Source organism: Solanum verrucosum, unplaced genomic scaffold (assembly GCF_900185275.1).
Source record: "Solanum verrucosum unplaced genomic scaffold, falcon-dt-bn FXZP01000057.1, whole genome shotgun sequence".
In the NCBI taxonomy this organism is placed as follows: domain Eukaryota; kingdom Viridiplantae; phylum Streptophyta; class Magnoliopsida; order Solanales; family Solanaceae; genus Solanum; species Solanum verrucosum.
The window spans coordinates 76,961-93,761 of record NW_026019947.1 but is presented as its reverse complement, the minus strand read 5'-3'; the positions used below and the strand labels follow the sequence as shown (position 1 = coordinate 93,761).

Here is a 16,801-nt window from a genome sequence, read left to right as displayed (position 1 = left end):
CTGGCCCCAAGCGAACCCTTGGCCTGGCTTACTTACTCAGTGGAAGACTTTACTCAAGATAAATACTTTTAAAACAAGTAACTGAACTACTCAAAATATAACTTAGAATTTATTATAATACCATTCACTACCAAAGTGGCAACTCAAGTTTCAACTTAATTGAAAAGGAAAAGTAAGGAATTATGAACTAACATCACTAACTCTGTCTATAAAGCCTCTAAACAACTGAGATGGACTTCGGAATAAGACCCACGACATCCTAATGAACTAAATACTGAAAGCAATAAAAAGGATCATCCGGAAAGCTAGGAGGCTCACCAACTGACTCTGAACTACTCACTTGATCAATGAGGCGCTAGATGCTGATCCTGATTACCTGCGTCTGCATCATAATAAGATGCAAGCCAACTGGCATCAGTACATTGAATGTAAAAGTATGCGAATTGGAATGCTACACATAACTTAAGCTTGAAAAGAATCTGAAAGAAATACTTACCTTGGCTTTACTCAACTCCTGAAATAACTTAACTCAATATAAAGCAACAAAACATATGCAATATATAGAAAGCCTTTAAAACAGTAGAAAACAACTTAGTTCGTTAAAGAAAATGCAATAACCAACTCAACTTTACTCATATAATAAAGTAATATAGTTTCTGTGGGAGTTTCTCTAACCGACAACCACCACTATGAGCCTAAGTGGTGATATAACGTCTTGCCCACGCTTCCAGAACAGTCCTATACTTTGTCATCATATAGAACTCTTAACTAAGGGGATCCACTAGTTATGCTAAAGGAATCTTAAGGAGTCATCTAAAAAGTATGATCCTTTACTACGCATGATGGCTATATGGTTTATGGAGAAGTGAGTTATCTGAAATCAAGCTCGTCCCCATATCGGTGCTCAATATTACTTTCAAAATATACTTTAGCTCATATGTTTGTAAAAACAAAACTCTTTCTTTGGTTTGACATAATTACTCAAAAACTTAGCTTAAAAGCTCTCTTGGAAATCTCAGTTTCCTTTCTTGCTCAGATGTGAAAACATTTTAACTCTTGGGAATACCTAGTTCCCGAATAATCTTTGAAGAATGAACTTTACTCTTACTCTTTACTGAAAACTAGCTCAAAGGCTCTTTTGGAAATCTCAGTTTCCTTTCTTGTTTAAATGTGAAAACATTTACTCTTTGGGAATACATAGTCCCGATATACTATTTTGAAGAAATGCACTTCAAACTTTAATCTTTACTCAACTCAAAACTCAAGTCTTAAAGCAAAGTTAAAACATTTGTAAAAGACTTGTGGAAAACTTTATGAACTTCTCTTAACTTGACTCTTGACTTCTTTTGACTTGACTCTTAACTTCTAAACTTGACTCTTAACTTTCCTTGAATTGAATTATGGATTCAAGGATTGTGATTTGTGATAGGAAATATCTCATGATGTTTAGGAATGATTTTAGTTAGCTAAACTTGAAAAAAGATCAAGAAATCACTGTCTAAGGATGGGTCCGCGACGCGGAGGTGTATTTAAAATTTGGTCGCAAAAATACTCTTTGAGGTAGAACGATCTATGACCGCTCCGCGACATGAGGATGAATTTTTTGAAACTTAAGGGCAGGTCTGCGACACGGCTTGGGGCACTAGATTTGCCTGACTTTTTTCCTTCTTTCGTTTTCAAGTCCCAATTCACCCAAACTCGGCTATTCTTCTCAAATTCCCTTTAGATTAAGATACCCAGCATGTATACACAAGAAACTAACTCAAAAAAATCAAGGAAACAACATTTTAACCTCAAGTAACTCTTCAATCTCGACCTAACTCAAGAACGTAGGTCAATTCAAGATCACCATTCAAGATTCATCAACTTTCAACTTTCTAGAGCAAACTTCGCTGAAATAAACATGATTGGTGCATGGGTGAACAAACTCAATGCTATGAAAGACTCACATACCTCTAGGGATCACCCCTTGTCGAAATCCACAAGCTAAACCTCAAGAACGACAAACTTTGCTCTTTCTCCTCTTTTCTCCTCTAGCGTTCTTTCTCCAAAAACCCTAGCGTAAATTTCCAATTGTCTAAACTGAACCAATTCAGTTTAGAACCCAATTTTAATTGCTAAAAGTGAATTAACTTAATTGGGTGGTGAAAAGACCACAATGCCCTTCTAAAATCCGGATTGAACTTTCCTTATTTGAACAACCCAACTTCCAATGGACATAACTCACTCATACAAACTCGGCGGCGTTGGAAAGATTATTCCAAGATCTTTCCTACGATATCTGGAAACACACGTAACTAATCCTGAGCTAGGATTTATGGTCATTTGAAGTTGACCAAAAACTCAAACTTAACTTGACCAATTTTCTAGATTTTTATTATTTCCAAAAAATCACTCTTTCTAATTCTTTCAATTTGGTGGATGTTACAATATATATATATTATCAACAAGAAAACACAAATACAAACTAACAAAATAACAAAGAAAAAAAAACAGTGAAGGACTAACGCCTAACCAATACTCTTAATGTCACACCCCAACCCTAGGTGAGGCGGACAAGTACCATATGAGCACATGTTTTACAAGTGACCTATTATTAGAAAGTAAACTACTATGCAAATAGATTTACTGATGAGAAGCTTCACATACAACACATGTTGACTAGCTGAATCGATACATGTGACAAGTGAAACTATGAATACAAATGATAGCTTTACAATGTCTACAAAGCCTCTACTGGAATCCATGACTGTACCACTATGAAAATATGCATAGCAAAGACTCAAAAAATCCCCGAATCAACTTGGAGCTCACCAACAACAGCTGAGTATCACATGCTTCTATTGGGGAGATCTACTAGTTGAGTACATGTACCTACAACATGAAATGCATCATCCCTAATAAGGGACATCAGTACGAAAGAATGTACTGAATATGTAAGGTATAATACAACCACATGTAAAATGAGAGCTCAATTGAAACAAAATACCAATAGATACGGATTAGAGACCATATTAACTTATACTTGTAGAATCGTGTATGTTACATTATTTTCTTTACTTTTTTGTGCATTATAATCTTTATAAAACATATGATACAAATGACCAGCTGATCAGTGGTAGAAGAGGATGACCCATGCAAGGAATTTTAACCCCTGGGATGCTCTCCTCATAATTCCACAAATTGGGATCGGTCCATGCTAGACTTTCTCCCCTGAGCTGCCACCCTTTTATACCAATTGGGATTGAACCATACTAGGCTTTCGCCTCTAAGTTGCCACCCTTCTATACCAATTGGGATCAACCCATGCTAGGCATTTGCCCCTCGGCTGCCACCCATAATTATACAGATAGCTTCTCTTAAATTCTTTATCTTTGAGATTGTTGTTTTGATGTTCATAACTCCTTCGAGATTGTTCTTTGGATAATCATAACTCTTTTGAGATTGTTCTTTTAAAAGGGATTGTTGTTTTGGTGGTCATAATCATTATTGAGATTTGGAACTATGGACCAGTAGTAGAAGACATATGAATATGGACTTACGATAACAACAATGACAAGGGAAACAAATGTGACATGAACGTGTAATACTTAGGAGCTTATATGACTCAGTAAGCATTTTGACATTTCAAATTGAAGCACATATCAAGTGAAGACATTTAACATTCAACCAAGAGATTTGAACTCTCTATGGTAGTCGGATACTCACTAACTAATATCAAATACAAGGTATACATGAAAGTGGAACCAAGGGAGAACGTGGGCAGATTCAACTTAAGGACGGACACATATTCCAAGTAAGTACATATAAAATGTACTATAGAGCAAGTAGGGATCTTGTGAGGTAACATTATAGTCTAACACAATGGGAGTAATTACCAATAAAGGGAACATATGAACATGTGACAAGATAACATATATATAGATAATTGAAGCAAATTGGCATGATATGGGCAAATTGTATATCTAACATACAAACATATGCACCATGTGTAATCTAGGATCATTTTGATTTATATAAGGGAAATACGTGCCAAGGGTACTTTGACGGTGAAACAAGTTTAAACCTTGCATGCTAATACTTGGTAGAGTAAGCACGTACATTTAGTAACAAACTCAAATTAGAGTACTCACTTTAATGCTCTAGGGAGTAGGAACTACAACTATGGATCAGTCACTACCAAGGGCACTTAGAAAGCTCACTTTTTGTAATGCAAGTGTTGGATTCATGCCAAAGAAATAGGAAATCGAATAGCCTTACATACCTTGCTATACAATTCAAAAAGTATGACTTAAGCTCCTTCTCTTCAAATTACTAATCTACAATAATAAAATAAGTTGTAAGACTAGTATTAGTAGCTAATCAATCAATTTGAGCTACTTGATCTCACCAAAATAGTAACCAAGCAGTAAGCATGCAATTTATCTTGTCAATGTTTTCTTTCCTTCCATTTCCCATAAATCACGTATATATATTGCACAACCTTCGTATCAGGTCCTCCCCAAACCTCCTTGCAATATTTAAGTCCTTTAATGTCTCCATAACTTCCCCGCACATCCAGTCATATCCCTTATCATAACATACATAAAACAATCCTTAAACGTAATAATGTAACAGAAGAAATATGAATCATGGTTTCTGATCACCAACACTTGAAGAGTTAACATTACTTTTAAAGTGCTCAAACAAGCTCATGATTTAGTTTAAATAGGACTCCCCTTCATGGCTGTCCCAACATGCACTAATCACCAGAACATCCTCCCCAATATTACACCATGTAAAAGTAACAATTTCCAACTCACTAACACATACCAAGTGTCCTAATTAACTCAAACAAAAGAGGGAAAAAATTGTAGTAGCTTACCTTGATGGACAGAACTATCACTTGCTAAGACTTGGATTCTTCAAGGTAAAGGTTGTCCTCCTTAACTTGTCTTAAATTATACCTTCCAATAGCTTGAACTCCCTAATATTCAAGAACCCTAATGGTATTTAATGGTTGTTGTATGAAGCTAAGAGAGATAAGAGAGAAAGCTCTAGAAATCAGATTTTTGGCAAAGTAAAAATGGTTTGAAAAAGCTGATATCAATCCCTTTTGAAGGGACCTGCTTTGGCCGACTTTCTCACTCATTTTGGGCCATAATTTTTCAAGTAGGTGACCCACCTACTTGGACCTTTCACTTGGGCCTTTTGGGACTTAAGAACATTGGGCCTTTTGCCACCTTTCTTGTAATTCATTTGCAACCAACATGTGTCATTAATTTAGGCCACACATTTAAGTAGGTGATGCACCTACTTTTCCATTCAAATTATTTCTTGTGGGTTTGGAAAGATTGGGCCTTGGTTGTCTATTTTTCCCTTATTTTTCTATTCAACTTGGGCTAGATTAATGCAAGTAGGTGTAGTGTACTTGGCCCAATAACATGGTCAAAAGAGTCTTAGCAGGTGATGGACCTACTTGGTCCTTTGGGTTGGTCAATAAGTCAAAGTAGGTGATGCACCTACTTGTCAGCTACTAGCTTAGTGAAGTTAAGCAAGCACCTCAATATTTTATTCCATTTCTAGACCTTAATACCTTTAACTTAACTTAAAACTTATATACACTATGTCACTTTAAACTTTAGAATCAAATATCACCTTATGATCACAAGTTTAAATACTTCCATCGATTTCAACTTAATCGGGTCACATTAAAATCTACGGACAGTGCACTTTAAATCTATTCTATTGTCACTAGTTGCATAGGAAACCGAGTCCATAACTATACCACAAGGAAATTTTTAAGCGTCATTTAAATAGAACTAGTACATGTAGAATACGGGGTGGTACATCCTCCCCCCTTATGATCATTCGTCCCTGAATGATAGGTAAAGCTGATAGTTTGGTTAACCTTGGAATTTCATTTGGAGATTTGCAAGATTTCCCGTTATAAATAGGACTATCCGAAATCCATAGACTAACCTAAAACATGTATAGACAAATCTAGCATGAAGTCTCAATAGATATGATTCATAAAATAATAATGTGACAAATTAAACCCCTTTCTTAACCATGTAATTCACTGAATATACACAAGTAGAACTCATACAAATAAGGACTTTAATATACCTAAACACAAGACATGCAAATGACATATCAAACGAACAAATGCTAGTAGGATTCATGATCATATAAGGGGACCACATGATCTCAGAACCTTATGTTGATGTTTAGAATGAGGAGGGGTGCTTAGGATCTCTACCATCTTCTATTCCCAAGTATCTTATGTTATATTATATTCCTTCCACAATACTTCAATGAAGATTACACATTTTGAGCTTAGCTTCCGGGCCTTAACAATCAAGAATAACTATAGTATCTCCCAAATTTTTTGTATATGTTCACAGACACATAAAATCATAGGCCTAACCTATCGGGGCACTACTTTCCCTTCTCTTTTATCTCATAACCTATATGCAGCACCTTCGAATAGAGCGTTATGCTAAGTTATTTATCTATGGTTGTGATTAAATTACATATATGCCCAACCTTTTCTGGTCAAAATCTTTACTACATAATGATACAAGGAAACATTATCCCAAATTGTTCAAAACTCAAATCAATAAGCACATATGGGCATAGTATACGGATAAATAAGTCACATTAGGCATGACACATAGGCAGACATCCCAAAAGGGAGTGTACGGTATACGAGCATACGAGCATTAAGCTGTAGAAATATGTGGTGTACGCGCGCATATGAACTATAGGGTAGCGTGTGAGCGAATGAACTATAGGGAATGTAGGAATGGACTAAATGAGCACATGATGCTAAGAAATACATAATATGTAAGCAAGTAGACTATATGACATGTGACATATAAGAAAATGAACTACGGAACACAAATCACATTAAGCAAGTGTGTTATATCGCATGGATAGGTGGACTAACATGTCAATAAGTACACATATGAAATATGAGCAAGTGAGCACATGACACATGGCTAGAAAAGCTGTAAGGCATGTAATGTTTAAGCAAGTAGGCTACGAGGAATGTAAAATATATAGAAAAAAGTCATATGATCAATTAGCATGCAGTACCCACACAATATGGACAAGTGACATGTGGAAAGTAACCAGTGCAATAAATAACATGTAGGGAAAATGTCCTACGAAAACATATAGCAATATAAACAAGGGTGCTCCGAAAAGGATAACACTTACTTACAATCATTCAATGACATTAGGTAACATGTAAGAAAGTAATCCACAAAAGGGTAAATGACATACAAATAGATAAGTTATAGAACATGCAACATGTATAATTACATAGCAAACCATCATTGGAAACTATGAGATATTCTGCAGAACCACTTTACCATATTAAGGTCAAACACACAGTCTTAAGCGTTAAGTCACGGGTGGGATAGTTCTGATCATATTCCTTACTCACCTCAAAGCACATACAATTGATTTTCCGATCTACTCTCTTCAATCTCCTAAGAATTCTTATAGGTGTTCTGCTATTGGGACTCTGCTTCCCTCTAGGTCAATATAAATACCATAGTTAAGATAGAAAAACAAAATCCTCAATAGTTCATCTTTTGGAGTAGGAGGCCGAGGTCAACTTTGCCTTCATTACTAGCTTGTGTTATATCACGCTCAATGCATGGTGCCCTTTGAGGGTCAAAATAGAAAACAAATAGTGATGCTTGAATGCACCATAACACATGAACTCTAATAAAATGTAAATGTCAGGTACCTATAAAGTTATGTCATGATTCATAAAATCTTAGAGGTATCCCCTTTGGGATTAACTAGATAAGTCTGGCCATACTAATAGATTTATTTTTTTTAAAACAAGGGAGGGTGCTCCGACTCTTTTCCCAAGCAAGATAGCGAATAAGAACAACTAGCATGTGATCAATTTTTCCTCTCCCTTAACTGGACTATGACTGACGAATTACTGCAGACATATATTAAATAAACCCTGTAGTAGCTCTATTTAAATTGTTGGAAATCTATACATGTGTATAATGCTCTACTTCTCTTTTGTACTAATGATGTGGATGAACTAGGCCCATGCATCTTCTATCTAGGTAACCTTTCTATTCACTTCTTTTTTTCTTGTTGTTATCAAGACCAAATATCAAGACTTGAATCAATACAAAATTGACTTATATGTCTAACAAAGGTTCACAAAGTTGTTCCCAGATGTGCCATTATAACTCGTTAGGGTTGAAGAGTTGATACCATATCACCCCTACTCCTATGTTTAGGGGATTTTACAGGTACAATCTCTTTCTAACTAGAAGCTCTATATACATATTCGGCATGTGTCATTCAAGCTTCATTCTCACATGTTTCTTGTCTAACAAGTACCTTTTAATCAAAGCTAGTAGCTTCATGTACTCTAATCCCACTATGTACAACCGATTAATCACAACTTAGGTCTAACCAATCAATTTTCCTTTTGTTAACCTTACCCTTTGGTCACATACTAATCCTCTATAGCCAAAATATAGATTGTAGTAGGAACTGCCATACATATATCATTTGCATCAATTGGCACATTTATCCATAAGTTTTATAACCATAAAAAGAATACAAATGTTATTAGTACTTAGTCGGGGTGGTTGGAACATACCATATAAAACCAACTATTAACATATTCAGGATGATATATGGTGAGAATTTAGGCCTTGTCAGCCAATTAGGGGTATCTCTAGTAACACTATTGCACTGATACATTCAACTATCAGATTGTGCCACTGCATTCTTCTAACTAAAAGAAACTGGTTCAACAACATCAATTTCGAGTACATGTGTAATGCCAAAAATTCTATGTATACCACAGACTAAGAACGAGTGTCCTCTATAGGAATAGATCTTATAAATATGGAGGAAATATAGAACTCAAGAGTTGGATACATCCTCCTAAGAAGATGTGCTTAGAAATGCTACAGCTCATATATGTAACTAGGTGACCCATCATTTTTAAGCCTATGGATAACCATACTATATAAACTCAATTGAACCAACGTGATACAAATGGTAAAAATGCAACTTAAAATGCATATAACATAAAAGCCTTTACATACCTTGTGGAGTGGGATGGTCGAATAAAATGAGCTCAATGTAGTCTAAATATTAATAACTTCAGATCCTTTTCTATAGGTTGCATGTTGAAATTTTAGCTACCGTTAACCTTAACCATCAAAAGCATAATATGAATAGCATGATCAGGTACAAATGGAAATTGACTTCTTCACTTCGCTCTATCGCACGATCTGGATTATGAAGGAAGGTAACATTTCCTAAATGTCCAAGCAGCCCCCTAATTATAAATGTGGCGCGCAACACATTCATAAGTAAGGCTCTACTAGACACGACTTTGTAGACTCCCTAGAACGAACTACTCTGATACCACTTTTGTCACACCTCAACCCTAGGTGAGGCGGACAAGTACCAGATGAGCACATGCTTTACAAGTGACCTATGAATAGAAAGTAAACTACTATGCATATAGATTACTAATGAGAAGCTTGATAAGTCCATAAATTAGACTCATTTAGGGCTTTATTTTGATAAGAATATTGTCTTCGAATGCTTATTTTGTCTAAATATTTGATGGAAACTCTTAAGTTTCAGGTATTTGAAGTTTTAGTGAAAGTATGAACACTTATGCGCAAAAAGGAAAAAAAAGGCTGAAAAGAACGACGAAGCTGAAACCCGAGCATCGCCAAGCACACTTGGCAATTCGCCGAAGGGATTTACTCCGCCCTTTGTTTCAGTACGCGAAGCCCTGAAAGAGAAGGATCAAAAAGGCGATGAAAGGAGCAATCAGCGCTTCGCCGAATAGTTTCGGGAAGTAGTACTATACCGCCCAATGGTCCAGAACGTGAAGGTGTTGAAGGCAAGCACGAAACGGCGATGAGACAGATGAAGGGCAAGTCGCCGAAGTCATTCGGCAACATCGACTAACTTCGCCGAAAGATCCGCCCGCACTATTTTCTAAAGTTTATAAATACTGAACTTATTATTAATTTTTGGGGTGGAACTTTTATTTTAATTTCCAGAATAGAATAGTACTTTTTAGATATTTTCTCTCAAGTTTGGAGAGGGTTTTTGGGAACTTGAAGAAAGGAGTCCATCTTCCCCAAGTTGGAAGTGGGTCTTCTCTATTCTTTTTCCTTTGCTTAAATTAAGGTTTAATTTCTTATACCCATTTGATTTTACTATCATTTTAGGTGTATTTTGTTATTTCTTGATGCATGGCTAAAAATCCCATTCTTAGGGTATGATTTAGCAAATATGTGTTGATATTATTGTTGGGTCTTGCTTGCTGATAGGTTAGATGTAGTTTAATGGTGATTTCACCTAGTGGTTGTGGTTTAATCTAAAGGATTTGTAGTTGCAAATACAAAGCCACTCATGTATTTTTGGCTTGCCCGAGAGGGAGGTCGCGAAACCAAGACCACTAGATTGATGGCCTAAGGAGTGGGTCGACATGAGGTTCATCCCGAGAGGGTGAGCCCTGGTCCCATGTCCTAACACTCAGCTCGAGAGAGTGAATGGGGTAAGGCATAGGCTGGTCTTCATGTGGCAAATGGGTGTTCGAGAGGAACGCATTCGAAACGGGGTAAGTTACCCAAGAGGAAACTTATTTCCATTTAAAGCTTAGCCTAGTCACTATTATCTTACAAACTTCTTATCAAAAGCATGTACCCAACTATTTATCTCAACTTGTATTGCGGTCACACCCCAAGAACATTTTCCCAAACTTGATTTTCTTGTTAATTTTTGCTATTTTTACTACTTGTAACAAAACCCCCAAATCGATATTTGACACTTTTATGTCACCTCCCTTTTATTTACTATGTTTTTACTCGTTAATATATTTAACCATGACTAGGTAGAGCTAAATTTTATTTATCTATCAATTCTCAAAATCACTCCCTTGAGACATGACCCCAACCTTTAGTTGGGTTACTATACTATCGACGATCGTCGACACTCATACCGTAGGTTAGTGTCGTTGGTCACGATAAGCATCAAAGTTTCATAAACAACACGTGTTGACTAGCTGAACCGATACATGTGACAAGTGAAACTATGAATACAAATGATAGCTTTACAATGTCTACAAAGCCTCTACTGGAATCCATGACTATACCACTATGAAAATATGCATAGCAAAGACTCGGCAAATCCCCGAATCAACCTGGAGCTCACCAAAAACCGTTGAGTATCATGTGCTTCTATTGGGGAGATCTACAAGTTGAGTACCTATACTTGCAGCATGAAATGCAGCGTCCCAATAAAGGACGTCAATACAAAAGAATGTACTGAATATGTAAGGCATAATACAACCACATGTAAAATGAGAGCTCAAGTGAAACCAAATACCAATAGATACGAATTAGAGACCACCCTTGCCTATACTTGTGGAATCGTGTATGTTACATTATTTTCTTTACTTTTTTGTGCATTATAATCTTAATAAGACATATGATACAAATGACCAACTGATTAGTGGTAGAAGAGGATGACCTATGCTAGGAATTTTAACCCCTGGGATGCTATCCTTATAATTCCACAAATTGGGATCGGCCCATGCTAGGCTTTCTCCCCTGAGCTGTCACCCTTTTATACCAATTGAGATTGGCCCATGCTAGGCTTTCACCCCGAGCTACCACCCTTCTATACCGATTGGGATCAACCCATGCTAGGCATTTTCCCCTGGGCTGCCACCCATAATTATACAGATAGATTCACTTAAATTCTTTATCTTTGAGATTGTTATTTTGATGTTCATAACTCTTTCGAGATTGTTCTTTGGATAATCATAACTCTTTTGAGATTGTTCTTTTGATGATCATTATCTCTTTTGAGATTGTTGTTTTGGTGGTCATAATCATTGTTGAGATTTGGAACTATGGACCAGTAGTAGAAGACATATGAATATGGATTTACAATAATAACAATGACATGGGAAACAAATGTGACATGAATGTGTAATACCTAGGAGCTTATATGACTCAGTAAGCATTTTGACATCTCAAATTGAAGCACATATCAAGTGAAGACATTTAACATTCAGCCTAGAGATTTGAACTTTATATGGTAGCCGGATACTCACTAACTAATATCAAGTACAAGGTATACATGAAAGTGGAACCAAGGGAGAACGTGGGCAGATTCAACTTAAGGAGTACGGATACATATTCCAAGTAAGTACATATAAAATGTACAATAGATCAAGTAGGGATCTTGTGAGGTAACACTATAGTCTAACACAATGGGAGTAATATCCAATAAAGGGAACATATGAACATGTGACAAGATGACATATATATAGATAATTGAAGCAAGTTGGCATGATATGGGCAGATTGTATATCCAATATACAAACATATGTACCATGTGTAATCTAGGATCATTTTGATTTATATAAGGGAAATACGTGCCAAGGGTACTTTGACAGTGAAACAAGTTTAAACCTTGCATGCTAATACTTGGTAGAGTAAGCACGTACATTTAGTAACAAACTCATATTAGAGTACTCACTTTAATGTTCTAGGGAGTAGGAACTAAAACTATGGATCAGTCACTACCAAGGGCATTTAGAAAGCTTACTTTTTGTAATGCAAGTGTTGGATTCATGCCAAAGAAATAGGAAATCGAATAGCCTTACATACCTTGCTATACAATTCAATAAGTATGACTTAAGCTCCTTCTCTTCAGATTACTAATCTACAATAATAAAATAAGTTGTAAGACTAATATTTGTAGCTAATCAATCAATTTGAGTTACTTGATCTCACTAAAATAGTAACCAAGCAGTAAGCATGCAATTTATCTAGTCAATGGTTTCTTTCCTTTCCTTTCCCTTAAATCGCGTCTATATACTGTACAACCTTCGTATCAGGTCCTCCCCAAACCTCCCTGTAATATTTAAGTCTCTATAACTTCCCCGCACATCCAGTCACATCCTTTACCATAGCATACATAAAACAATCCTTAAACATAATACTGTAACAGAAGAAATATGAATCATGGTTTCTGATCACTAGCACTTGAAGAGTTAACATTACTTTTAAAGTGCTCAAACAAGCTCATGACTGAATTTAAATAGGACTCCCCTCCATGGTTGTCCCAACATGCACTAATCACCAGAACATCCTCCCCAATATTACACCATGTAAAAGTAACAATCTCCAACTCACTAACACATACCAAGTGTCCTAATTAACTCAAGCACAAGAGGGAGAAAATTGTAGTAGCTTACATTGCTGGACAGAACTACCACTTGCTAAAACTTGGATTCTTCAAGGTAAATGTTGTCCTACTTAACTTGTCTTAAATTATACCTTCCAATAGCTTGAACTCCCTAATATTCAAGAACCCTAATGGTATTTAATGGTTGTTGTATGAAGCTAAGAGAGAAAAGAGAGAAAGCTCTAGAAATCAGATTTTTGGCAAAGTAAAAATGGTTGAAAAAGCTGATATCAATCCCTTTTGAAGGGACCTGCTTTGGCCGACTTTCTCACTCATTTTGGGCCATAATTTTTCAAATAGGTGACCCACCTACTTAGACCTTTCACTTGGGCCTTTTTGGACTTAAGAACATTGGGCCTTTTGCCACCTTTCTTGTACTTCATTTGCAGCCAACATGTGTCTTTAATTTAGGACACACATTTAAGTAGGTGATGCACCTACTTTTCCATTCAAATTATTTCTAATGGGTTTGGAAAGATTGGGCCTTGGCTGTCCATTTTCCCCTTATTCCTATATTCAACTTGGGCCAGATTAATGCAAGTAGGTGTAGTATACTTGGCCCAATAACATGGTCAAAAGAGTCTTAGTAGGTGATGCACTTACTTGGTCCTTTGGGCTGGTCAATAAGTCAAAGTAGGTGATGCACCTACTTGTCACCTACTAGCTTAGCGAAGTCAAGCAAGCACCTCAATATTTTATTCCATTTCTAGACCTTAATACCTTTAACTTAACTTAAAACTTATTTACACTATGTCACTTTAAACTTTAGAATCAAATATCACCTTATGATCTCAAGTTTAAATACTTCCATCGATTTCAACTTAATCGGGTCACATTAAAATCTACGGACAGTGCACTTTAAATCTATTCTATTGTCACTAGTTGCATAGGAAACCGAGTCCATAACTATACCACAAGAAAATTTTTAAGCGTCATATAAATAGAACTAGTACACGTAGAATACAGAGTGTTACACTTAATTGAAAAATTATAGTTTATATACGATAAAATATTAGTTTTTATTGATAAATAATAGACTTTGAATATCTTTGAAGAAAGACACCCATGAGATTTAACCGTTTGGTCATGAGATTATTCAATTAAGACAAATACTCTGTCCAATTTAATTTGTTTGTTTACTTTATTTAGAATTTTTTTTTCTTTTTTGGCCGCTCTTTTAATTTTAATTTTCTACATGACATGTTTAAAATTATAAAATTAAATATCATTTTTGATACATTCCACATATTTTTTATTCAACCACAAGAATTAATTGCCTACTTTACTTTCTTGAATTATTATGTGTCGAATCAAAATCATACAAACAAATTGAAACGGCCAAAATAATGCACAATATGTAAAATGATTTAATTAAGGAGAATACATTTAATTAAGCCACACTTATTTATTTCATTATATATATAGTAAGAGTACATGGAGACAATATACATGAACCCTAATTATTTTTCAGATGTGGCTGTTTAATTACTTCAATAATCCATTAATTAACGGACCATAGGCATGTCTACAACATAACCCAAGATGTTATCAAAAAGGCGAACTCGATTACAACTAAAATCCAATGTGACTGGAGAACCATTCAGTAGTATCTGAACATTTGTTATGAGTGAATTTTCCTTCTCAATTATTTCCTTAGCAAGCTTTGTTGGTACACCAATAAGTTCTGGCCAGCTTAGTTTTCCTACATATACACATAATAATTAATTATAATGAGAGAAAGAAATTAAGAACAAGAATAATATATTATATATGTGTTAGTATAATAGCAGACATTGAGTTGAATCATGATATTATTTTTTTTTAAAATGGAAGTAGCGGAAGAGATTTTAAGGTGGAGAATCGAATCGTTATCGATCAATAATGTAAAATTTTAGGTAATTAACCAAATGAACTAATAAAAATTTTCAGAATTGAATAATTTACATCTTGTTTGGCCAAGTTTCAAAAAAAGTCAACAATGACTTCTTAGTTTAAAAATTACTATATTTTTGAGAATTGAAGTGTTTGGTCAAGCATTTAAGAAAAAAACGAGTGTTTTTAATAGTAGAAAAAACTGGTTTTTGAGAAGCTAAAAAAGCAAATTCCTTTAAAAGAACTTTACCTTTGCACATCAAGTCAGATTCAAATTCCTTGAGAAGTTCTATGACTTCTAGTCCATCATTTTCTTTTCGTGCCATGAGTGTTTCAAAGGCTGTCAAAAAAAAATATATTTTAATAACATTTAATAAAAATATTGTATTAATACATTCAACTAAATATCAACCTTTATATTTTAACATGTTATAATATAATTATAATGAACCCCTTTATAATATTTTAGCTAATTAATATTTTTATGAACAATTGTTTATAATTATCTTTTAAGTATCATGCTGATAATGTAACAATTCTTCTACATTATTATTAATGGTATATTTCTCATTTCAAGTTAAATCGTCAGAAAATTGTGATGTGCTTAAAAATCTCTTGCACAAGAAATGGTAGAAGGAGATTCATCTGATCTGCAACGGAGCTAACATTTTCTCTAAGAAAGTCTATATATATATATATATATAAAAAAAAAAAAAATTGAAACTTATATAAATAACGTAATTTTCCAGTAAATGGGTGTCAATCGACAAGTCATTGAACAAGTCGCTCATTCGAACCTCTTTTACCGGTTAGTCACATCATATTTTTACAAGATCATAACTCTTTTTTTTAATATATTAATATATAGTATATGGTGAAACCTTTGTGAAAGTTCTAATCGCAAAAGAAATATAAATTATTTACAACTCTAATCATAATCATGCATATATATAGAGAGAGAGAAAGAGAGGTACTAACAAGTTGCAAGAAGAAAGAAAACAATGACGTGAGCAAACTTTGACTCCATTTTATTTTAGTTGTATTTAAAGAGCTGAAGGAATTGAGTGAATTTGTATGAGTGCATCGCGTAAATTTATAGGCATACTAGTGGTGTCTAACAACCACATGTTAGAACAATTTGAAGATAAGGAAAACGTTATTATGTTTTGAGGGTGACAGTGAAAATTAAATTCACGTGTAGTTTCAAAGAAAGTAAAGTCTTGAAAGAGATACAGAATGATTGATTTATGAATTCGCATGAGCCCAATATTTTAAGAATAGGTCTTATCCGAATATATATACATTTTACCAATAAAAATAAACAAATACATATTGGCAAAATAACAAGAAGGAAAAAAAGAAATAGAGAAGTAGTAATTACACAAACTAGTATTAAAACATTTAACAAGAAAAAAAGATGTAGAAATATAATATAGTTTATCTTTATAATAAAAAAGCTAATTCATTTTCTTTCAACAATAAAATACATACCTCATGTGAAACACAAGATACTTTTATGAATTCTAATTGCCCCATCATAGGTTGGTGGTCGAACTGCGTTGCGGAGATAGGATGGAAAATTGAAAAACTATATTTATAATAATAAAGTGATTTCATTCGAATTCATATTCAAAAATGAGATTATCAACTATACTAATAACTTTTGCAA

General features: G+C 34.7%; 1 protein-coding gene across 1 annotated transcript; it reads right to left on the bottom strand.

The window, feature by feature from the left end:
* Nucleotides 1–14,765: 14,765 nt before the first annotated feature.
* Nucleotides 14,766–16,174, bottom strand: LOC125810459 (proteinase inhibitor 1-like). The gene is made up of 3 exons (XM_049489937.1): nt 16,111–16,174; nt 15,383–15,472; nt 14,766–14,962 (listed from the first exon to the last, which is right to left on the bottom strand). Exons 1-3 carry the CDS (start codon nt 16,157–16,159, stop codon nt 14,766–14,768), a joined length of 336 nt encoding a protein of 111 aa, XP_049345894.1. The 5' UTR covers nt 16,160–16,174.
* Nucleotides 16,175–16,801: the final 627 nt, after the last annotated feature.

Coding starts and splice junctions, on each gene's coding strand:
- LOC125810459 (XM_049489937.1), bottom strand. CDS start 16,159: ATGGAGTCAAAGTTTGCTCACGTCATTGTTTTCTTTCTTCTTGCAACT. Junction 15,473..16,110: donor TTTCTTTCTTCTTGCAACTT/GTTAGTACCTCT, acceptor TTTTTTTGACAG/CCTTTGAAACACTCATGGCA. Junction 14,963..15,382: donor ATCTGACTTGATGTGCAAAG/GTAAAGTTCTTT, acceptor GTGTATATGTAG/GAAAACTAAGCTGGCCAGAA.